This window comes from Gouania willdenowi, chromosome 4 (assembly GCF_900634775.1).
Source record: "Gouania willdenowi chromosome 4, fGouWil2.1, whole genome shotgun sequence".
Classification (NCBI taxonomy): Eukaryota; Metazoa; Chordata; class Actinopteri; order Blenniiformes; family Gobiesocidae; genus Gouania; species Gouania willdenowi.
The window spans coordinates 28,551,066-28,576,457 of NC_041047.1; the positions used below are offsets into that span (position 1 = coordinate 28,551,066).

Here is a 25,392-nt window from a genome sequence, read left to right on the forward strand (position 1 = left end):
ACCTGTCAAAATTCCATTACAGGTCTAAAACATATTTTATCTATAGAAATCATTGGGCAGTGTTGCTAAAGATGAATAAATTAAGGCAAGACTAAATAAAATTTTATCAAAAAAAAAAGTAGCAAAATGACATTGTGCAAATTTGGATGTTTACACTCAGCCAAACTGCAGCGCTTATGTTAAAAATATCTAGTTATTTATTACAATAAAGAAAAACAGGCGTAGGGTAGCGTTTAATACATGTATTATGCATAGTAATGGATTCAAAAATACGGAAAAAGACGTTTAACATTGTAAACGCTGCTTGCAGTTCATTTAAGATAAGACAATGGATTTTAAGACAAACTACTGCACAAAATAAGACGTAAACACATTTTTATATGATGCTACACAGCCGTACCACAGTAAAAACTGAGATTTAAAGACAGTAAGTCTGCTTAGAAACTACAGGATCTATGTCACTAGTTAGTATTTAAGAAAAAATAATTTACAATTAGGAAAAAAAGGTTTTTTCCTCTAATTCCCTTGTTTAATATCACTATTCTGATATTTAAAAAAATATATAAATATTCTACTTTAATTTTAATAGCATGCCCACAAGTCAATTTCACTGTAAAATAAAAACAGCTCTTCAAAAATAGAATAAACTGATTTGAATGTATGCTGAGGAAAATTACATATGAGGTAATGATCACATGTTTATATAAACATCTATTAGTCATTCTAATTGTCTGCAGCACTCTGACATGTTCATAATTAAAGATGTATAATTACATATGTAAAAATTGCATCTTTACAATCTGTGACTTGTGGTTTCCCTTTATCTATAATAGACATTTTGCTGCATTTTTCATTGTATCCCAACATGTCAAATGAAAGGCCAGGATGTTCTCTATAGCAGCTATTCTCAACTGGTGGGTCTGAACCCAAAAATGAGTCACAGACAGTTGGTCATAAATAAATATATACTTAATGTGTCCTATCATGGACTTTATTTTGAAGGAAGCTTTTCTTTTGACAGGCATGCTGAGAAATGCATGTTGCACAGGAACATGTATAGATTTATGTTTTCAAGAAAAGATTACATATGTTTTTAACAATTATTCTTGAAAAACGAAATTTGGTTATCTGAATTATTTAAAAAAATAAAAATAAAAAAGTGGGTCACGATTTAATGACAATTAAAGTGGCAAAATGTGGGTCACATGGTGAGACTAGTGGAGAACCCCTGATCTACAGAACCAATGTCTACCAAAATGGACAGAAATAAAGAAACAGGATCTTTGTAGGTTATGATGTTTTCTCATAGTTTTTGTACCTTTTCACCAGGTTGTTGATTTTATTAAAATATGTAAAAAAATAAAATAAAAATTTTAAAAAAAAAACACACCTACACAATGTGCTAAAATGAACAAATAAAAAAACAACTCCAACATATACATTCACAAATAAGTTTTATTTTAATATTTTTTTTTATACATTATAACCATATGCAACAAAGTTTTATATTATAATAAAATGACTTCTCTCCTAGTCATTTACATTAATCGGAAATTGTATATTAAGACTGCAAAATAGTACTCCGGTCATTTATCGCTTTGTACACAGACGAGTGACGATGCATCATCCATTTAGCTGAACGAATGCAGGTTTGAGAGGGAATAGGAAAAGGCAGCCAAACAGCAGAGAAAAAATACAAAAGCTCCAGCAAGACGTCGGGCCTAGCGAGCAACACCACCACCATGACACCAACATCGACCTGGATTCAAACCGTTCATTGGTACTGCTGAAGAAGTTTGAGGTACCAAAATAATCAGGCGAAATCACAAGAACAAAATAAATAAAGAAAAAAAGACTGAAAAGTTACAGAGCATTTAACCTTTTTTTTTTTTTTTTTTAAAGCAAGCCTTTATGTTGGTTGGTCGACAGAAAGCTCTGAGCGCCACACCGAGCATTACAGTGAAAATATAACCAAATTTAACTAGACGGGTAAAAAGACTGAATAACAACAAAGGGATAGAACGAAATCAGTCATTGTGTATTTGACATTTTATATCAACATTTGCAAGATATTCAGGTCTGTGATAAAGACAGAAATCCTCCCTGATATGATCAGAGCTTGGGAAACTAAACACATACAGTAATAGACAGATAATAAACCATGCTATAGCATCCCATGAATACATTTTGAGCAATCTTTTCTCACGTTCATCCAGGCGAGCATTTAGCCTCCACCGTAAACGCCTGCTCCCATGTGAGACATACAGTGAGGGTTGGGAAATAAATGTACCACCAGTGTGTAAAGATCACCCCCCCAAAAATAAAGAACAACATCCAAAGTACTGCCTATGACTGTGCACAGAAAACAGATCATCCACATGTTATTTGTCATGAGTACCCTCTTTGGTTTGTGAGACTGTTAAATTGATTATTAAATCTCATTTAACGAAAACAAATGATTTCAAATTTTTGATCAATGCATTTGGAGCCAATTACATAAAGGATATTTAATCAACGTGGCTGTGTTTACTTAATCTAATGTTTAGAGTCTCAAAGTAGATCATGTTTGGATTTTGTTTTGTTTTGGCCCAACACGTCTTCACAGCAGATGTTAAAATACAGTCCTGCAAGCTATTAACTGTTGTCATAGAAAATATCCCAACAGAATATTCTACAATACAAAATAAGTTTGTCAATGCGTTTCCAGCTGATGCACTGGCAGCCGTTCAGTGCTTTAACGCCTCAGTAGGAGTGAGGAATGGTGATATTATAGCACGACAACTCAACGGGCTCTGCTGCTGGTGAACAAACGCGTGATGAACGAAAAGCATGGACTGTTTCACCCATGAGCTAGGTGGACAAAGTGCCAGTATCTGTGGTGTCTTGCGTACGTGCAGGTACAATGTGTGTGTGTGTGTGTGTGTACAGAAAGATCCAGAGATATGTTGTTGGCAAAGGTGGCCCCAGGAGGAGTCACTCGGAGCCCCTGGTAGGAGTACTGGGTTGGTTGAAGCCCATGGTTTTGCACAACCATCCTGCAAAGTCCACTTCTTCAACTTCTGATCGCTTGATAAATGTGTGACTCTGGAGAAAAAGAAGTATCACTGAGGCATCAAGTCATAAAATAAACACTGAGCTCTATTCTCCCATGCGTGCAAGTCAAAAAAGTAGCAGAGTGGCGCTGTTAATGGCTGCACGCTATTGTCCCCCTGAACTTAACTCAGTTGCTGGGCGCCATCCCAGTTATGCACTCTGGGTGGAGCGACCCTGAAATGTGGGCGTTCCGGTATAAATCTGGCGTTGCGCGTATTCTCCCGTCTGCGTAAAGCTGCTACCCGGTGTTTCTGGGAAACGTCTCGATGTCCCGCCCTAAACAGCCTCACTTCCTCCCGCTGCCTCTGCAAATCTACCAGAAGCCACGCCTCTACTTTTCATCGCGGAACATAAGGTCACATTGATATAGGTCTTTGGGTCAGGTAAGAGCCAAAATCATATTTACCTGTTTGCTGTTTCCGTGCACAGTTACGCATTCACTTTGATTGACAATCTCAAAAACAGGAAGTCGTTTCCATTTATATAGGGGTCTATAGGACGATGGAAGGACTTATATACATTAATGTATATGAATGACCACCGGCAGTAGACCATAGTAAAAGACTAGTTAGGTATTTTTGGCATTTCAAAAGAATCATACATAAACTCCAGATATCAGCTTTAACTTCTTTTCCTCTTACGCAGTTCTGAACCTGGAATAAGTGCAGCGCCCCGATAAGGTGAAACATTATATTGCACTAGACATATGGACTTAGTTACAAGTGAAGCCACATACACTCATATTATTGCAGAAGAGACCCCCAGAAAGAATCTGTCCAAACTGACACTGTCACGGGGATGGGCGGAGTCACACAAGTACAAACAAAGGTTTGACCATCAGCGTTTCTAACATGTTCACATTTATTTGTTCTAAACGGGACAAAATGTGTTACATTTCATTATATTTTATCCGTGCCATCCACTCCTTGTCCTGGAAGGGGGTGCGCTGCGGAGCTGATCAGCTGTGTGTGTGCCACAGTGCGTGCGTCAGCTGCTGCAGCTCGTTACAATGAAACTCTGACAGACATCGAACTGATTAAACTATTTTAACAATGTGTACAACATAAAGCCACAGTTTGATCCACTACAAGACTAAATAAGTGAAACATTGATGATGACTCACAAAGAATGCACACTGATCATTTCTGAATGCAGCATTGTAAGAAGTTAATAAAATCAGGCTTTCCACACAAACAAACGTTAATCTGGCATTAAAATGAAGGGGAAAGATTTTAACTGTCGCTCGGATAGAAAAATGTGTCCAATCCTCAACAAGCAGTAATCTGATCAATGATCTGATCAAATCAACATGTTACATTGTTTATCAACGAAGGCGTTTCAAATTAAAAGTGCGCTTTATCATTCTCACAGATTTCAATGACATTTACAAGCGTAGGGAAAACTCTATGTTCCGTGATTTATAAACAGCCCAAATATAATGACATCATGGCCCAGTCCGCCTCCTTTGCTTCAGACCGCCTTCATTCACACACTACGCGCTTTCGCTTGATTTACGCGTGGTGGGCGCGTCAGAAGCCTGGACCAGAGAATACGTGCAGGAGAGAGGCGAGTAACAGCAGACTTAAGTCCCGACCGGAGAATAGGGCCATAAGTGTGAAAAAAAAAAAAAACAAGGTACCTACCATGAGCATCTTTAAATCAGCTCTCTCAGCTGGGTTTTTAATCAAGCTGTAAGAAAATACAAACAAATCACGACAGAAATGAGTCTTTTCTGAGCATTTTTACTTCCATCTGACTCCTTCAGAGGTCGAACATGTACTAAATCCTTCACTAGACTTGGGTTAAAATTCAATCATAGCAGATGATGTATTAGTGCATTTTGCCTTTGAATGACAGTTGGCTGCATTCCTGTGAGACACTTTTGTGATACAAGTGCTGTGTTTTCTTGTGATTTCTTTCTTGAAAACTAAATCTCTTAATAACAGGGTTCCCACATTTTTTCACAATCATTTTTTCAAAACTTTTCCAAAATATTTTACCAAATTTCCAAGACTTAGTTCTGAACCGCTAAGATCTACCAAAATGAGCGAGCCTTTCCAGTGTACTAGTATAACAGAGGTTGTTACGGCTGGTGCCTTATTGTGTTTACTGTGTTGGTGGAGGAGTGAGAGCTCTTCCACAATTTAATATCTATCCCAATGAGCAGGACAGCAGGGAGTGGCCATCACCAAGGATGCAGATTGGTTCTCCCCAGGGTGTGGCCCTACATAAGGACTGTCTACCCCAGAAGCTGGTGGAGAGCAGTAGTGGCTGTGTGACTCTCCCTTGCTTGCTGTCCACCAAGAGTGTAACTGGCTGTGTGAAGTGTGTGTGTGTATTCAGTGTTCCTGGTTTACCCAGCGTTTTGAGTTATTTCCTTGTATTCAGTGTTCCTGGTTTACCCAGCATTTTGAGTTATTTCCTTGTATTTAGTGTTCCTAGTTTAACCAGCGTTTTAGTTTGAACTGTACCTGGAATTATTGTTTATATTTTGTAAAGAAGCTGTAGGGGTGAGCTGCCATTTCATTTCCTGTTTTCTAGTGTTTTTGTGTATAGGCTTAATATAGGAGTTTATTTATTATTTTGGCCTTGGTTCACCCTGACATTTATGCTTCTGTTTTTGTGTTTAATTGTTGGGCAATAAATGACCTTTGCCTTATTCAACTCTCTGTGTTTCTTTTAAATGTGTTTGTTCCTACCCTAGACTAGGGACGTAACAGAGGTCTAACAGTGTGACATGGTTACTCACCATCACTTATCTATCATATAGCATCATACAATGGCACAGTTGTCTTTGACAAAAATTTTGCAATATATTTTAAATAATGATGCATCAGCTATTGAATGGGACATTAAACGACAACTAATTCAGTGCTACCATATTTATTTATATCATTATAAGATTACTATTTCAATTAGCAGACACTTTTAGCCAAAGCGATGTACAACACAGAGTGTTAGGGTTAAGGGACTTGCTTAATGTCACTTTGAGATAACGCTCAACATCTTTGGGGTTTAATATATTTTAAACAATAAAATAAAACAGGCTATATTTCAAAAACTTTTCCAAAACAGTGAAATTATACCATGACTTTCCAAGACTGGAAACTCGTCTTTTCAAATTCATAACTTCACATTCATAACTGTAATAAGTACCAAAATATGAATAAATGACAATATCTGTCTATTTCTCTTTTTAAATGTTCAATCACAGCACTAATATCAACAATAAAAATGATCCAAAAGAAAAAAGAAAACAAAAATCAAAGCTTCTAAAAATGAATCCATGTAATCAATTTCAAACTCTGCAATAATTCATTTTGGTTTACCCCTGTAAAATATCACCTATAAACATTACTCTCTGAATTTTAATATCTCACTATTACAAAAGATTACAGTGTGTACCACTTACCATTTTGTCACAAAGTCCTGGAAGTCACTGGTGAAAACACCAAGCGGCAGTTTTGGAGGAGGCTGGAAAACAAATTCAAACATATAGACTTCAATAATGAAAGGTTGAGTTGTTAATTAATGTTTCATGTTATTTTCTCTACTCACCTCATTCACAATGTAGTCCAGAAGTTCAAAGATGGCCATGGCCGGTCTGCTGTCCATACAGTGTCCTGTGGACAAAAGTCTCATCAGTCATTCTAAATGATTTTAATCCTACATTAGGCCACATATTTCTACATTAAAAGTCATCATAATATAAGTTGTAAACACATAAGCTTTTTCTTACCGCTCATAGGCCGTCCTGGTGGTCTTGGCCTTTGCATGTTGCTGTGAGGTTCCCCCTCGCCCCCATCCATAACAGCCCGTCCAAAGATACCCTCCAACTCCTTAGTGTCAGGTGGGGGGATGGGGTAGCGGCCAATGGCCAGCTCCACCAGGGACAGGCCCATGCTCCAAACGTCAGACTGCACAGAGTAGTGAGTGCCCTGCAGTCTCTCCGGCTGTTGAGAAACAGTGTTAGACGTCACAGAGAGCGGACCGTGCCAGGACAACGCTGCAGAGAGGGGGTGTGTACTGTGGTGGTGGGGGTTATGATGTACAATCAAGCTAAATAAAGCATCAGGTAGAGCTGTGCGATATGGAGAAACATATAGTTATATCATGATATAGGTAGATTTATATCCTGATATTGTGTTTCTTCCTAAAAATTACACAAACTTAATAGAAAATTGCTATTCATTATATATAAAAGTGGTTTCTATAAATAAAGTGGCAACATGACTTTTTCCTGTTTCTCAGTACTTGTGGGATTTCACGACCGATTTCTGCCATTGTTACAGCCTAAAACGCCTGATTCTGGAGCAGCTTTTTCCAAATATTGTTTCAAAAGTTGCGACTAAGGCTAATCATTTTTTATAATAAGGCTTTATCATCTTCAATAACTTTGCATAGACTGGTCAATTCCCACAACCTGATTGGTTTTCAATTATTTCATATCAATACAAAAAAAAGCAGATTCACCACAATTTATTAAGATATGAATAACTTCCACCACAGTGTAAAGCTCTAGTGCAGAGAACAATACACAGAGTATCAGTGTTTGTGCAAGTTTTTAAAACAAAACAAAAAAATATCCCAAAATAAATGGTACTTCTTTAAGAATCTTCTCAATGAATGAAAGAACATTCGTTAATTTTGCAAAATTTGGATGTGAAAATGCCACAAGGGGGGGGCGCAAAAAACAATAATAATTGCCACTGCTATTGTTTTAAACCATACCTGTAGTGAATTTCAGTTGCAAGCTCCATCAAAGATTATACATGATAGTAGAGTTTTGTTAGGTTATAATATATTCTTTAAAAAACTTGCCAGAGCAGCAGGAGATAATTTTGCTTGGAAGAGTCATATTGGCTGTTGTGAAATAGTTTGTAACCAGACTAATTGATGATTCCGGTCGCTCCGGGGGACCCAATCTGGCCGGAAAAAGCAGCATTTCCCCGCCACATACTATAGTATCCATTTTCTGCATCTTTGTCGTGCTAAACTAAACACTTGTCTGTGGCCCGGCCGGTGTTAAACGATGTAGAATAAGCTTGGGATCTGATGCAGACCGTCCCGGTGGTTGACAGTGGGCGTCGGCTTCAGTAGCTGATGGTGTCTTACACAAGGAGGACCAACTTCAGTCATGTCGACGGGGACCAGCTGCTCCTCTAACAATGCAGTAAACTAATATCTCCAGGTGACGTAAACAAGTTACTGCAAAGTATCAGCGCTGCTGTGAGTAGATTAGCCTGCTTCATGATATTTACAACAGAGTGGGACCACGACCACACACATTAAATTAGCGAAATAAACGATAGAGCAGGGGTCACCAACCCTTCTGAAACTGTGAGCTACTTACTGTAAAGTCCAAAGGACTATCAGTTAAAAAAGCACTTCTTAAATACTACATTTTCACGGTTTCACTTAAATTAAAAGGGTAAGATAATAAGTAAGACTAGCAGTAATTCAAAAAGGTAGGAAACGTTAAGGTTTCAACAAGAAACACTTTATTTGTCCTAATTTTTGCAATTGTTTCATTTTTATAAATTTTAATAGAAAACTCTCCTTGCGTTTTATACAAGTTCAGATTGGCACATACGGAGTAATGGACCCCATTCATATATCGGTATGTGTCAATGATCTGGTACCACTAACTGTCGCAATAATTGACTCACAAATAAATAAGAAAATGACTTTAATGGAAATTGCCCCTCATGGAATTTTGCAAGGCATAATCATAATCTACGTTGAATTACCTTTGAAATTATATATCACACGACTATGTTCCCATAAATTTAGAAGAAGAAGAAGAAGAACAACAACAACAACGTGAGTGGCATTTTGAGTCTGGCAGCCCGGCCTAAAAACACATCTTATATATCACATTATATATAACATACCACTGACCAAACACTTGATCTGCAACACTTAAAAACATTTGTCACAATGTTTCAGAGAAAATAAACATTTAAAGATGGTTAACTTAATACTCATTTTTTTCAGCTGTATTTACTGCTGATAGTAGTAAATCTCCCATATGTATTTATCTTTGAGAGTATGAATCAGATTTTAGATGGAGCTCATTGGTGACTAGAGCTCTAAAGGGCATATAAGGGCTACCTGGTGCCCACGAGCACCATGTTGGTGACCCTTGCAATATATGGTTATATCGTATGGTAGATATTTTTAAATTGCACTACGATATATATCGTTATATCGCACAGCATTAGTGCGAGGTGGGTCACTGATAGAACAACACACCTGGAGAAATTACAAATGGAGGAAAGAAGAGAGCAAGTGCTATCACCTCCCTTCCTGCTACTGCTCTGGGTTTATTTGGCAGTGGAGAGTGAGAGAGAACCAGAGGAAGGGGAGGTGGAGGGTGTGACCAGTAAACAGGAGCCATGTGAAAGAGGTAGAGAAGGAAAGTGGGGCTAGGGCCAAAAAAAAAAAGAGGTGGGGGCTCCGGGCAGGCGTGCAGCGCTGACTCACCGACATGTAGGAACGCGTTCCAACGAAGGAGTTGGCCATGGAATCTATGAGCTGGCCACTTACACCGAAGTCACACAGCTTGATCTCCCCACGAGAGTTGACCAAGATGTTAGAGGGCTTGACATCTGTAAGGTCAAGAGGTCAACAATGCATATCATTTTCGAAGAAAGCTTTCAGAATTAATCTAGCCAGTAATCAAATTCTGGAGCACAGTGGGAAACGCTCACAAGCATCAGAAATAGGAAACGGCAGTGAAGTGATGCTGTTTATCTAAAAGAAAAGTACTATAAAAAGGTTTTTGTAATCAATAACTTTTATTCTTCTGAGAACAGCAAACACCAAAAATGTCAGTTTGTTTTGTTGAATTGTTTCTCACAGACTGGTTACTTTTCTAGTTGCAGATCTTTACCAGTTACTGGCACTTATAGTTGTTGATTTGTAACAAATGGAAAAGCAGAACATTCAGATCTGCTTCTCAATGGTTCAGTGGGATGGTCTCAGACAGAGGGGTTACCACACCTTCATCATGACAGCGTAATTTGCTGAGGCTTACAAACACGTACATACACACCCACACCTGTGGTAATGCTGCTGCTGCTGTAGCTGCTAGCCTCATTTCTATCCAGTCACTATTCATCATATCAATCTCAGTAATGATCAAAAATGGTGACAATTAGCATTTTTGGTTGTAAATCATTGGGGCCTGAAGCTTGGTCCCAAATGTGCTGACATCTTCCTGGTAGATCTTGGTAAACCTTTGACTTGTTTTTATCTGCAGCAAGTGAAACGTTTTTGTTCAATGTCAATAAAGGTGATCTTTCAATGCATAAAGCTTGGTTTATTCTCAAATGGATAAGAAAAGTTAATAGTTTTAGAAACTGACTGCATAAAGATAATGAGTTTTCTATTTAACAAAAAAATAATATTATTTCTGATCAACAAATATGCAAAGCATTCAGTAACAAAGACCTTGGACTCAATAACAGGGTGCTATATTTGAGGTCAATGCTAATCCTGTAATTTTCCCTGTATAGAACAATAATTCTGTATGACTGACAGGTTGGGTTTTGCCCACTGATCTTGAGTTTGACACACATGGGCTGGAGCATTGATGTTTATGTAATTTTTTGCCTAATAAACCTTTGGTGGGTCTGACAGTATATTTTAGGTTATTGTCAGTCACCACCAGCAAGATCTGTGAAGAACAAGTCCTTTGGCAGATAAATCTTGCCTCCCAACACCATTGTTGATACGCGTCATTATGAGCAGTTCCTTCTCGTAACAATATATGAACTATTGCCATCATGTTGGTACAAGCTGAACTTTGGATTTGGTTTCATATCTGCGCAGGTCTTCTCCCCCTTCCCCATCTCCAATCTCTAAATTTTATTGCCAGAGTTCTTCTTTGGACTTTGCCGAGTGTTGCTTTTATTAAAGTACAAAATGGTTCAGTTTTACTACACTAATGCATTTGTTCTGTCAGAAAGGCTTGTTGATTTTAACCTACACTTTCAGATCCAAAACATAAACATCAGAAAACTGATGCAAAATTATGTAAAAACTATTAATGCTAAAGTATGCAAGTAAATAACATACACTACATGGTACACTACAGTGTTATGGACTAATGACTCTTTCAAATCAACATACTTTAAAATAGAGATGTTTGATATTCGCTGATTCTGTCAGGCTCATGCCAGATCTAATTTTTTGGTCCAATTACAGCATGAACCCTGAAAAAAATTTCTGGAATTAGTGTGAAGAGCATGGAAGATAAGAGAGTTACTTTAAAATGGATACTTGTATTTATATTGCTATCAAAGTTGGCAACTCAGCCCAAAACAGTTAAAAAGATTAGAAAAAACTATTAACATTACTAAATTACTTTTCTACGTATGCATTTTGATCTGATGTATCAAATTGGGTCACTCTTTGAGCTCACGTTATGTGTTCTTCTGAATGAGATCCTATGGAGAACATTTTGGGAATTGGGAGTAAGGAAGAACATCTCACAACAGAAATCAGTTTGAGACCCTGAATGCCCTTAATAAAGCCATCTTCACCACATCAGTTTTGTCTCTGTTGGTATATTCTAACAATGCAAAAGTAAAAGACTTGAAATCTTTCCTTGATCTTCAGGTTTTGTTGTGGTGTTTTTAACAAGTGTCTTAAAGTGACAGCTATCAACATTTTATTTAAAAAAACAAAACAAAACAAAACAAAAAAAAAAAACACATGCCTCACATGTGATTAAGCGCAACATAACCAACTTCTGCTCGCAGCACGTCGTACATTGGTGCTGTGGCTCTGCTCAAATGTTAACATGAATGCTTGAAGAAAGTTCACAAGTTCACTAAACAAGTGCAGTGCTTGATGACACTACAGGGATAAAAAAAGTGTACTATACAGGTATATAATTTGCATAATGCAGTTTGATTTTTGTACAATTTTTGCATTGATCTTAATTTGTTTTAAACACAACATGCAATGGCTGTTATGGTTATGGGCAGTGGTGAAGGTGTACGGCACCACCTTCTCGAGTAATGTACAAAACCTTCACATATCAAAGTTATTGAAAAACATTCTGCAGAATGACTGGATACAGTTGAGCCGTGCAATCTGGGCCATGTGACCCGCTCCCACCAACCAAGGACACGTGCGGAGAGAGAGAGTGGACAGAGCAGTGCAGTCAGTGTTGCCAACTTGGCAACTTTCTCGCTAAATCTGGTGACTTTTCAGATCTCCTTGGCGACTGTTTTTGCCAAAAGCTACGAGCTACAAATCTAGCTACTTTTCCCGGGATTATTTGAGACTTTTCTGAAGAAGACAGTCATCAACATCCCCTGCTAAATTGGTTCTAATTATAACTCACAACCTTTTCCTAAATGTCCTAAATCTAAGAACTTAGATGTATTCATAACAAACTATTATCACATCATAATATAAAATTACTATAATTTTAATTATATAATTACTATATATAGTATATAAAATTGCGCACTTCTCATTTTCAAACTCCATCAAGGTAGTGATACCCTGAAGCCAAACACCGAATTTGGTTATCCCATCCTAAACGGTTACTGAGAAAAGCTGTCCCCTTTAACTTCCTTGAACTAAACCATGACAAGATGGAGGTGATTGTCTTTGGTAACAAGGAAAAGAGGACAGCTGTCAGGAAGTATCTTGAGTTTCGATCATTAAAAGCTAAAGACCAAGTCAAAAACCTTGGTGTTCTGATTGACTCAGATCTGACATTCAGCAGTCAGATCAAATCTATCACAAAAACAGCTTCTACCACCTAAAGAACATCTCCAGAGTGAAAGGTTTAATGACTCAGAAAGATCAGGAGAAACTGGTCCATGCTTTTATCTCCAGCAGACTGGACTATTGTAATGGTCTTCTGACAGGAATCCCCCCAAAAGAGCATCAAACAGCTACAGCTGGTTCAGAACGCTGCAGCTCGGGTCTTAACCAGAACAAAGAGGTCAGAAGACATTACTCCAGTTTTAGTCTTTACATTGACTCCCAGTCAGACTCAGAATAGACTTTAAAGTTCTGCTGCTGGTGTATAAATCTGTGAATGGGTTTGGTCCAGAATACATCAGTGACATGTTAGTCAGGTATGAACCCAGCAGGTCTCTCACATCTATGGACACAGGTCAGATAGTGGAGCCTAGAGTTCACAGTAAACATGGTCATGCTGCTTTTAGTTGTTATGCTGCAAAGAAGTGGAACAAACTGCCAGCAGAGCTGAAGTCAGCATCCAATGTGAACATTTTTATATCAAAGTTAAAGGCACTTTTTTTCTCTACTGCGTATGATTGAGAGGGAGATTTTTGGTCATGATGTTGATGTCATGTGTTTGTTGATGAATTTAATTGATTTTACTGATGATTTTAAATGTTCTTTTTGATTTTAAACAGTTGAATGTTTTATCATGTAAAGCACATTGAGTTGCCTTGTGTATGAAATGTGCTATACAAATACATTTGCCTTGCCTTTAACTCGGACGGACGGAGCTCAAACCTATATCCCCCTTCCACACTGTGGCGGAAGATAAGAATCAACAGAAGAAAATTCATTTGTAGTTCTCAACATATTTACGGTGTTGTTTTTCGTCTCTCCCACGAGGTTTTTCTTCTCCTGCAGCATCCACTACAATACATGCAAATGGTTAATTATGCAAATTAAGCAATGACGTCTTTTAGCGACTGCTAGTGCCTTCTGGGACAGCCAATAGCTACTTTCCTTACTGAGGAGTTGGCAACACTGAGTGCAGTGGGGACGTGAAGGGTGGGGTCAACAAGGCGCGACTGCTCTGTAATCACAGCTGAGAGGCTGCAATTACCGCCTGAGATCACAGACAAGTCTGTCCTAAAGGTCTACTATTGCTGCAGCTCCGTCTCACCACACACACACACACGGTTTTAATGAAGCTTTCTTGTATTTCATACTACAAACCTCTTCAATCAGGAACTTATGACTTTCTGAGAAAATACCCTGCATTGTGGTGAGAGCAATAAACATCTGTAGATGATGATTCAATGCATAAAAAGATGCAAACTGATCAAATTTGACTGATAAGACTGATGCTGCATTAGTATCCAGTGAAACATTACAATACATTTTTAAATTACAATTATGGCTTCAATTATTCATGGTCAATTACAACTCAATTTCGATTACGGTGACTTGCATTTATTCCAATTAGAATGTTTATTATTATTTTTCCTCTGAAATCAATTATATTCTCAACTATTAAAGTTCAAATACAAATTATCACAATTACTGAGCCTTTAATAAATAAGCCCATAAAACATAACCTTCCTCTTGTTTTAGCATCTCAGTTGTAAAATACACTAAAAAATATAATCTATTTTGTTTCTCATCTCTTGGTTACCTTGTTATGCTTCCTAATCAATGAAAATGTTGGTATTAATATTTTTTGTCAGTATACCCCTAGATTTCAACTTTTTTTTCTAAATGACAAAATGAAAACTAACAGGTAAACTTGATATGAAACATATTTTAATAATGGTTTACCACTAGGCCTATGTGTACACCATAGAACTATAACATGGTTTCCCAGTTTAGCATTTAATTACATTGTAAACAGTTTTTATAGAATGTAATTGTATTTAGCATGAACAAAGTCAGTTATCTGAAGTCAATTACAACACCAACATATTTCTTCAATTATGATTTCAAACATAATTACGCCATAATTGTAATTAATTACCAATTACAAGCATAAGTGACCCCAAAAATCACCCAAAATATTGACCTTTTTTTTTTAAACGTGTAACGTTAAAGGCTTCCGATGAAGTAATACAGGTACGGTTTAAAACAAAAAGTGATTTAAGTGGTTTAACAGCTATAAAATGTTAAAATTTCTTGCTCTGCTTATGAATAAACATGTGGGTACGGTACCTCTGTGCATGATCTGGTGCTTCTCCCGCAGATAGGCCAGTCCCCTCAACACCTGCAAACATGAGAGCAAAACCAGGGCTAAGATCTCAGGCATGAGGAAATATCCACAGGGGATTCCTGGACAAGATAACAATGAAAAGTGAACATATTTTAAGCCTTTGGACTAGATGTGAAAACATACTGCACGCTTTACTGTTGACTGAATAAAAACACAGTTTCAAGGAATTCCAAAGTCTAGGACGAGCATTAAGTGTACAAAACATGTTAAAAATGACCTTTAATCACTTCTTTTACAGGTACAAAAAGATTTTTGTTTCTTTACATACAGCTATGCTGACTTTTCCCAGGATTTCTTCTGGGATTTTCCTGGCTTCTTTCAGGACCTGATCCAAGGATCCTCCATCCTTTGGAGATAAAAAAACAAAAAATGACATTGCCAAATGACAAGCTTCATTTCAGCAAGTTTAAATATAAAGTGTTTACTTTAGGGAACATCCACTAATGGTAATTGTTTGTGCTGAAGGCCACTCACCATGTGCTCCATACAGATGCTGATTTCTCCATCACTGTAAAAAGCCCCATAGAAGCCCACGATGTACGGGGAGTTGCATTCATGCAGCACTTGCAGCTCTCTGATTATCTGGTTTCTGATGGCCGGTTTGATTTCCAGGTGAATCAACTAAAGGGAGAAAAGTTCAAACCATTGGCAGTTTTGAAACCAGCATATGGCACACATTTAGTTACTGCCCTAAAAACTTCCTGATGTGCACAAGTTAACATTGTGCTGATTGGGAGCCTTGGTTTGCCTTCTTTATCTAGGATAGTGTGGGCACAGCTATCAAATGCTGGAGAATGTGCACATATACAGACGAGTGCCCGTATTTCTCATAACAGGCAGCATACATTCACACAGTGGTGTCAAACTCATTCTAGCTCAGGGGCCAAATATAGGACCAGGTTTATCTCAAGTGGGCTGCAGATTTTAGGTGGGAAAAGAAGAGCGCGATCGTGGACCAGACGAGGTGTGATCGCGCTGGTAGAACACGCAGAAAGAAGAACCAACAGACGGAGTATATCAGCCTAATTACTATATAAACTGTGTATAAAAAGCTGGAAAGGACTGATATACAGACGTGGAGCAGTGAAGAGGAAACTTAGCAGTTGACACTCACTTGAATCTCCATTAATCCGAACGAGAGTAGTAGTCCGCCTCCATGCACGATCTGATTGGCTGAGTCCTTTGAAGGCCACTTCCATCAGCCAATAGGGTGCGGCCTATGTCTAGGTGCGGCTATTTAATTGATTAGGGAGTGGTGGCCTAGTGGTTAAGAAGGTGGGCTCGTAATCGGAGGGTCGCCAGTAGGGGTGTGTATTGCCTGACATCTGGCGATACAATTCATATCCTGATACGTAGGTCATGATACGATACAATATATCCCGATATTAAAATATAAGGCGATTATTGTGATTTTTTTTTAATATATGACTTAAGAAACAACTAATCTGTAAATGTGTACACCTTCATGAGAACATTATGTGTGAAATATATTTTATTGGCATATTTTACACTATATTTAACATGCCATGTGCCGACAACTTAAAATAAAAAAATAACATACAATCTGCCTGTGGCTTTTAAACCAACTTTGACTTTAGTGCAACATGACTTTAGTGCCCAGGTTTTAGAGCACTTCTTTGTGCAGTTACAATGTCTCCTGCAGTGGAAAAAGACTTTCTTGGTTAAATAAAGGTAAAAAAAAAATTTAAAAAAATGTGATTAAAATTTTTCTTTTTTAATTATATGGATGCATTTTGAATCGATCTGAGAATCGTGCAACGTAATATTGCGATACATCGCCAAATCAATTTTTTCCAACACCCGTAGTCGCCGGTTCGAATCTCACCCGGGCCCTCACTGTGGGATGTTGAGCAAGTCCCTTAACCCCAAACTACTTCCCGGGCACCACACTGTGGCTGCACACTGCTCCTCAGGGACGGGTTAAATGCAGAGAACAAATTTAATATGTGTGTTAACATATATGACAATAAATAAAAGTAAAAGGCAAAATATTACTACGGAATAATTTTGTTGGAAATTGGCCAATACAGCGGTGCACTCTATACCACTTCAATTTATATTGCTTATTTCTCCTAATTTGACTTTACTTTTGCAATTTGAAAATCTACTTACATCCTGGTTTTTAACATTTGATGGTGCTCAAACAAGTAAATATATATAAATGGAAAAGTTTACTGAGTGTGGTATCATGGGAGGAAAAACAACAGAAAAAGAGCTTTTCTCTTCACTTTGTTCATTTGTAGATAATGGAATTAAGATTGTCATTTATTATCTACAAGTGAAGAAAGGCCAGTGCAGACCTAGTAAAGTTCATGTACGTACAGTCAGTGGAACAGTGTTAGATACAGATGAACTGTAACAGTTTGTGATTATCAAAAAACAAAGAAACTAAATCCGTTTCCATTTACCTTCCTGGCCATGACCAGTCCTGATGGCTTGTGGCGGACCTTGTTGACCACGCCTCCATTCCCTGCTCCGAGCTCACATATGGGGTCAAAATCTTCATCCTTCAGCTCTCCAACTTGAGCTTTCTGGGTGAGAAAAGCCTCTAATCGTTTTCTTTGTTGCTCATCCAGGTCCAGCTCCCCAAGTTTCTTTTGTAAGGCCTCGAGGTTCGCTCTGAGAAGAACAAACAATCATCTGTGATTAGAGACGATCAATGTATGTCAATGATTGATGCACATCGGGAGTTTTCAGACAAGGCTTTCACGTTTAGAAAACTGTTAACACAATCACTTCAGTTTTTAGTTTCTCCATACTGCAATATATTGATTTATCTTCTCTTCCGCTAATGTTGCTGAGTCACAAATGGATAACTCATGCTGGTGAAATGTATGACTTTAAAGGGAGAAGAATTATTCACGACAGGATAAAACATGAATAATAGAAGCACAGTTACAACAACAGCTACATACCACAAAAACCACTTGGCTTAGGAAAACAACCCGAAACTAAACTCATCTTTTTAATCATTATATCACTGAAGGTGAATTTTTCCATGAATGACGCTCGGATTAATACTTTTACAACTAAAGAGCACTCAAAGCTCAAACCTCCGTGAAGCTCCAAATATCCTCTTTGCCAGGTATTGGCAGTTATCTGATTCATGATGGTTTATACTTTAATAAAGGATCTTTAAAGGCTTTTAAGACATTTCTACCACGTTGCTGTGCTGTCGTATGATCAGAACACAACGTGAAAAGAAGTTTATGACTAGAGCATGTAATGCGCAAAGTCACCAGCAGGTGGTGTTGTAGAACCAGCTCAAACAGTTCAACTTGTTGATTTTTCAAACTGATCCAGAATCAATATATTGATCCAGATCGTTCCCAAAATCGAATCACTTGTTCCTTAGCCCTTTCATTCTAAGTCTGTCCATTAGTTTGAGTTGAACTACAAACTAGGAGTGTGACGATAGCTCGATACGGCGATATATTGCAATAGTTTTTCGCACGATCGATTATCCATATGCTCGCACTATCAATTTTTTAAAATATCTTTTTTTTTTTATTTAAGATTTATTTTATAATTTTCAAAATCTTTTCTGCTTTTTCACTAAAATGTGCAGGTAGGTCTTCACAGAAATTTTGTCACTATTTGTTGAAGGAACCAATATATTGTTTACTGGAATATTGCACTATAATGTCGTCACTGGTAAGAAAGACCCTATTTTTTTGTTTACAGAAAGCACTATTGGAGATACTTATTTGTTTACATTGGTATGTTGACACTTATTTACAGAAATGTTGCACTAAAATAGTGTCACTGTTCATAGGACACTTTTTCAATTTATTGTCTTTCAGAGATATAAAATAAAAATTGTATTTTTTCCACTCAATCTTTTTTTTTTTTTTATTATGTCACAGATTATCGTAGATTGATTTCTGACCAATATATCAATAATTGCTGTATCGTCATATCGCCAGATAATCTTTATCGTGAGCTTAGTATAGCCAGAGGTTCCCACCCCTACTAGAAACCATAGCAGTCTACCATAATGCTTTGTCACCTAAATGTTACAAAAAAATTGAGGAAAATCTGTTTATTTATAACAGTAGTTTTCATCCAGATCTTGATTATTTTATTGTCACCAATGAATAGAAATAAGAATTTTTAGATTTTTCAAACTGAACCAGACTAGGGATATTGATCCAGATCATCCTCAAAATCCAATCATTTGTGTCTTATCCTATTATGGGTATTTCCAGAAAATGTGATTGAAATATCTGTCCGGATGTAGATATTGGGGATGTCCCGATACAACTTTTTCACTTCCGATACGATACCAATATTGCAGCCTTGAGCATTGGCCGATAATGACTCGATACCAGCATGAATCATACATACTTTTATGACTTATTTTGTAGTGTGGAATGTCTGATCAAGTGATGTTACTCAAACAGAGAACAATAGTCAGCCACAGTAGGTATGAGAAAAACTGACCAATTTATTAATAACACCTGGTTACATACATTTTAACCTTCAACATAATATCTACAGTATTCTACAATTGAATAAGTATAATATATTTCTGAGATTTTAGATGCAGTCTGAAAAAATCCAATATTTGTTTTCTGGCTGATATCGGATAGATATCAATATCGGATCGGAACACCCCTAGTAATAATGCCAATATGAAACTGATTGGAAGGAACTAAATCTGGGATTAACTTCTACAATGGTGCCTCTACAGACTCATCAGTGCTTTGTTTAACAAACTTTATATGCAACAGGCATAATTTGTACCAGTTAAGCAAGTCGCCCACAGAGCAGATCAGGACAGATTTATTGTCTGGGACACAAAAAAAAATCTAAATCTGTCTGTTCTGTTTGTGATGCCAGCTAACAAGATTTATGGGTCCTAAAGCGATCCTGGCTATATCTAAAACAGCTTAATATTTGAGGACTGGTCCTGGACGTATATGTTATGATTCAGCCTGAAAAAGGGGTGCAGCGGACCTCCCAGGATTTTTGGTCAAGTCCGGTCCGACAGAATGCGCTGTTTGTGGCATACTTTATATCAATGGTTAGTAACTGTGATAAATGTGTTTTCATAAAATAGTCTTGGTCTGGTTTTATAGATGTCTTCCATCCACAGGTTGGAGTTCTGCTGGTGAACATATCACATTAGAAGCACACGTCTGAAACACACATTTCTTCCTTATAGCCCAAGCTTCAAACTGAGTTGAAGTCAGCATCCAATGTGAACATTTTTAACTCAAAGTTAAAGGCACTCTTTCTCTACTGCGAATGATTGAGAGGGAGATTTTTGATCTGTTGATGTGTTTGTTGATGATTGTAAAGGTTTTTTGCTGCCAATTTTAATATTCTTATTGATTTATAGGCTGTTGAATGTTTTCTGTTGCACTTTTTGATCACGCAAAGCAAATTGAGTTGCCTTGTGTATAAAATGCGCTATACAAATACATTTGCCTTGTGGTTATGCCTAATATGTAGTGACAGAACTAGTTAAAAGGCAACGAGAGCAGTAGGATAATGACAAAGGAAATATCATTGAATCAGTGAATGTCAGTATAGACTTAATATAAAGTGGATGACGGACAATGAACCGTGCACAAAAGAGAAGAAGAAGAGAGTGAAACAAGGAGGTGTGGCGATATGTAGCGCTAAGATGGCACCCAAGATCAGATTTTACAAAGTCGACAGTGAACGCTTCCATGATGTTTTGTCAACAGTGATTGATTTTAGAACAACAGGTTGAGCTAGAAATATCAGTCATAAAGGTGTAGAGGTTTTCATTGGGAGTAAACATAAAGGGTAGAAATTATGTTTGGGTTGGAGAAAAAAAAAAAAAAAGCAGATTAATTTTCCTTTAAAAGGTCCAATACCGATGAATTAAATCTTAAAATCAATAATTTAACATCTTTTTTTACTGTGTCTAATGCAATGCTGTGGGCGTAATTCAACTTTTCCCATGTTCAAGTAAAGTTGTGACTAAAATACCCTTATCCAAATCAAAAGTTGAATAGGATCTAACTGAATAGATAGCTAGATAGGGCTCTCCAAGAAATTCTTCACAGCGTCGGGGGATTGCGTGGTGCGACGTTGGCGCGAGTGCTGTAGGGAGTTCCGAAAGTATAACCTTCTGACGGCCAAATTTAGTGAAGAAAAGCTAAAGCTCTTGTCTTTAATCTTGGTTACTGCCTTCCTTTAAACTAAAGCCAAAAGTTATTTGTTGAATTGGTGAAGGGTCATGATGAATGGAGTTTGAGTATTTATTAGTAGAGGGCACGAGTAAATCTCTGACACTGCATTGCCAAGAAATAACATTCGATGAAAGACACTGATTCGAAGACACGTTTTTCAAATTTAATTTAGGTATTATGTGGAACCTGCAGTAGTATTGGGACTGTTATATAGACTTATGGGTTTCTTGGTTATGCAGATTAAAAAGAGAGTTAAAATAACTCATGTTTTTAGCTACCCCACTAACCCTTTTATTTTTGCCCTAACTCTAACGCTATCCCGTAACCCTATAATGTTTATTTTTGTTGGAAATGTCTTTTTAAGGTGGAATTAGCCGTTAAAATTGATATGTTAAAATGAAAAAAAATTGTCATGTGTGGGATTCGAACCCACATTAGCGAAACCCATGTTAACGGTGAGTGCGGTGCCTTAGACCAGTGGTTCCCAACCTTTCTTGTCTTGTGTACCCCTTGAGACTTTTTGTCATACCATGAGTACCCCCCTCACTCATACGTGTTCATGATTCTCCAAAAGTAGAACATAACACAACTGAATATTCAACGCAAGTCATTTTATTTCATCTTCTTAAATTGAACAATTAATATTCAGGCATTATCTTCTTATTTACCTCAAATTAAACATACAATTATGTTGCCTTCAAGGCAAAAGAAATGATAAATAAAAGAATGAAATTATAGTTTGTATTATTAATACTAATACATTATGATTATATTGTTATGAAAGAAAAAATAAAAAGAATAAATAAAAATGATAATATGAATAAATAAATACAAAACAAATAATTAACTTTCCTGTGTTATGTATAACTTTTACTACAAAGGAGCTTCTTTGAAAATGTCCCCTTTAAATAGGCATTTAAATTTTAAAAACAAGTCATATCGCACATGTACCATTTTATTGACAGACTTATGAAATGACTGAGAACATTTTTTATTATCTTGGAAATAAATTCGTAATTTTTCCACGTACCCCCTGCAATATGCTCACGTACCCCTAGGGGTACGCGTACACCTGGTTGGGAATCACTGCCTTAGACCACTCTACATAGGCACATTGTGCTCATGTGGAAAAGCTCCGGAAACGTATCTATAGTCCCGGGGACTATGGCTACGTTTAACGTACCTCCAGACACTTTCAAATAAATATGAGCCAAAATACAACTGATGGAACTTTAAGTCACGCGGTGCACCTATAAAGTGATCTAAACTGTCCAATGAGGGGCTCTGCTTATGCATAGAGTGGCAGTCTATTGATACGTTTAACGTATCCATAGCCACGGCCTACTTTATTCATCCCAAAAGGGGAAATTCAAGTTCCCAGTAGAATAATGAATCAAATCGGGAATGTGGGAAATCTGAATCGATATACCCAGCTCTAGTACATCACAAACGGTCAGAAATATTATTTTAGATAAGTTAAGAGTAAATATTGTGGATGTATATGATAAAAGATGGAGGAAACTTGCAGTCAGAGAAAAAAAGCAGTCCACACAGAAAGGGCGGTGATAGCACCATGCTAAATAGATATGTGACTTCCTGTCTTACACAGTGGCTCAAAGTACATACAGGATGAAACACACAGCCAGTCACAGTGGTGCTGATAGCATTGGTGGCGCTACTTACTCAGATGAAGCATCGATGGTGTTGGACGTGGGCTGTCCTTCCCCGATGGGCTTAATGTTGAGGGGTAAGGGTCTTCTTTTGGGGGCCATTTGAACAGCTAACCTACAGCTCCTAATGAAACACTAATAACCTGTATGATCTGAGCTTGGGCTAGTTTAACCCACTTCTCTCTAAAGTCTTCCAGAAGAGCAACAGGATCAGATCTGTGTGGCTAATAAGTTGGCTAGCTAACGTTAGCAAAGTTATTAGACTTTCAATAGCATGCCAGCTGGTTCATTCAAAAATACACCATGGTAGTGACTTAATTAAAGAGTAGACAATCTCCCAAGTTTACCTATGCTGTGTAAAGTTAATGCATTTCTATCATAATCCACTCTTTTCCTGTTTCTTCTACCATTAGCCACCTAGCATGCACTAGCTAACCTCAGCCCCTGGAAAAGCCCTTCGTCCGAGAGCCTTAATGTTAGAGCTAAAGCCTTTAGCTCCAAACCGACCGAGTCAGTGTGAACCAGCAGCCGACTGAGTGCTGCATAGACGGCTTTTCCTCAGCGAAGCGGCCCTCCCTGGGTGCTGGTATCCGGGGTGTGACAGGGCTGAGGAGCGGAGCGAGCTACGGCTCAGACTGCTGCTGCTTCTTTAAAACAGGAAGCTGCATCAGAGACAGTGACACCCACAGGGAGAGCCCAGTCCACCCACCCACACTCACACTCCCACAGCCAGGAGGTGCACTGTGCACTACTGCATCAAGCCCTCAGTCAGAAGGCGGTGAGTGCTTTACATTTAGCCACAGCATCCCTGCTACCCTGGTGAAAATGGGGTGTAACCTGGCCGTTTGCACCCGATGCAGCTTTTTATGTGTTTGATGCAGTTTGTAAAGACACCACACTGTCCAACAGCGTCATCTACTGGTAATAAACCTGACCATAGCAATAAGCCTGACTATAGCAATAAGCCTTACTATTGCAGTAAGCCTGACTATAGCAGTAAGCTTTACTATGGCAATAAGCCTGACTATAGAAGAAAACCTGACTATAGCAGTAAGCCTGACTATGGCAATAAGCCTTACTATGGCAATAAGCTTGACTTTAGAAGAAAGCCTGACAATATGACTATAGCAGTAAGCCTGACTATGGCAATAAGCCTGACTATAGAAGAAAGCCTGACTATAGCAGTAAGCCTGACCATACCACATACCACTGTATATAGCAACTCTACTTTCTGTATAGTTAATATATTTGTATTTTATATTTTATATTTTATAGCATGCCACTGTTAGTTATTATAGTTCTTATACCTTTTGATTTTATTCTTTTATTACGTAGGCATTCACTGGCGGTCGGCAAAGTAAGAATTTCATTGTACAGGGAAGCGTGTTTCTAACTGCACATATGACAATAAACACTTTGAATCTTTGAATCTTTGAATAAGCCTTACCATAGCAATAAGCCTTACCATAGCAATACGCCTTACCATAGCGATTGGCCTGACCATTTGGAATGTCGGGTCCTGTGCTTAAAGGGTTCTCCTCATACCTGAGCGGTAGAACATTCAGTGTCTCTGTCAACTATAATATCCACAATGCTGTGGTGTGCCCCAAGGCTCTGTTTTGGGGCCTCTCCTCGTTTTGCTGTATGTTCTTCCTCTTAGTCAAATAATCCAGCAGTCCAGTGATGTATCCTATCATCTATTTGCTGATGATCTCCAGTTGTACTGTTCATTTAAGACCTCCGAGTTCCACAAACTGAGTTCCTTAACAAACTGTCTCACACAAGTGAATCAGTGGTTAAGTGATAATTCAACTGAACTCTGCTAAAATCAAGACACTTATTATCGCCACAGGTAGTGCTACTTCCACTATCAAACAGCACTTGGGGGACCTTTCAAACCCTACATGGTTGGGCCTGTAGTAAATGTAACATTTAGATTTAGATGTAATATTTAACATTTGGATTTAACATTGTAAATATTAATTAAATATCAAAAATTTAATTAGCAACAAAACTTTTGACCTGATATACAGCATTGTTTGAGAAATTTGTGATATTTATCTGATATTTACAATGTTAAATAATAAATGTAAATCTAAATGTGAAATATTAAATGTAAATCTAAATGTGAAATATTAAATGTAAATCTAAATGTTGCATTTAAAGTAATAATTTATTTAGTATTTATAATTTCACAAATGTTGCTGTAAATCTTGTCAGAAGTAACCTAAATACCTGGTGTTTTACACATGCCATATAGGGGATGTGGGTGTGTGATGATAAAAGACATTCGCTGTAGTAAAAAACAAAAACTAAACAAGCACTTTTTTTTTTAATAAATTTCTAATTATACAGTTTAACTTATTTTAGTTGTCAGAGTGATATATCGATATATTATTTTAATCTCCTAAATAATTGGAAATAAAAAACAATCACTAAATCAGACTTTTGTGCAATTTCATTATAA

General features: G+C 37.5%; 1 protein-coding gene across 1 annotated transcript; it reads right to left on the reverse strand.

Moving 5' to 3' along the window:
• Window positions 1-1,858: 1,858 nt before the first annotated feature.
• map2k2a (mitogen-activated protein kinase kinase 2a) lies at window positions 1,859-23,611 on the reverse strand. The gene is made up of 11 exons (XM_028443382.1): window positions 22,939-23,611; window positions 17,497-17,707; window positions 15,542-15,688; window positions 15,336-15,413; window positions 15,010-15,061; window positions 9,580-9,704; window positions 6,833-7,046; window positions 6,652-6,716; window positions 6,506-6,567; window positions 4,737-4,782; window positions 1,859-3,084 (listed from the first exon to the last, which is right to left on the reverse strand). Exons 1-11 carry the CDS (start codon window positions 23,025-23,027, stop codon window positions 2,974-2,976), a joined length of 1,200 nt encoding a protein of 399 aa, XP_028299183.1. The 5' UTR covers window positions 23,028-23,611; the 3' UTR covers window positions 1,859-2,973.
• Between the last annotated feature and the right edge of the window lie 1,781 nt (window positions 23,612-25,392).

What these genes read in the sequence shown, in the direction of transcription:
- map2k2a (XM_028443382.1), bottom strand. Translation starts at nt 23,027, where the DNA reads ATGGCCCCCAAAAGAAGACCCTTACCCCTCAACATTAAGCCCATCGGG. An exon ending in ACCATCGATGCTTCATCTGA is followed by an intron (nt 17,708 to 22,938) that starts GTAAGTAGCGCC and finishes TGTTCTTCTCAG; the next exon opens with AGCGAACCTCGAGGCCTTAC. An exon ending in TGGACTACATTGTGAATGAG is followed by an intron (nt 6,568 to 6,651) that starts GTGAGTAGAGAA and finishes TTTGTTTTCCAG; the next exon opens with CCTCCTCCAAAACTGCCGCT.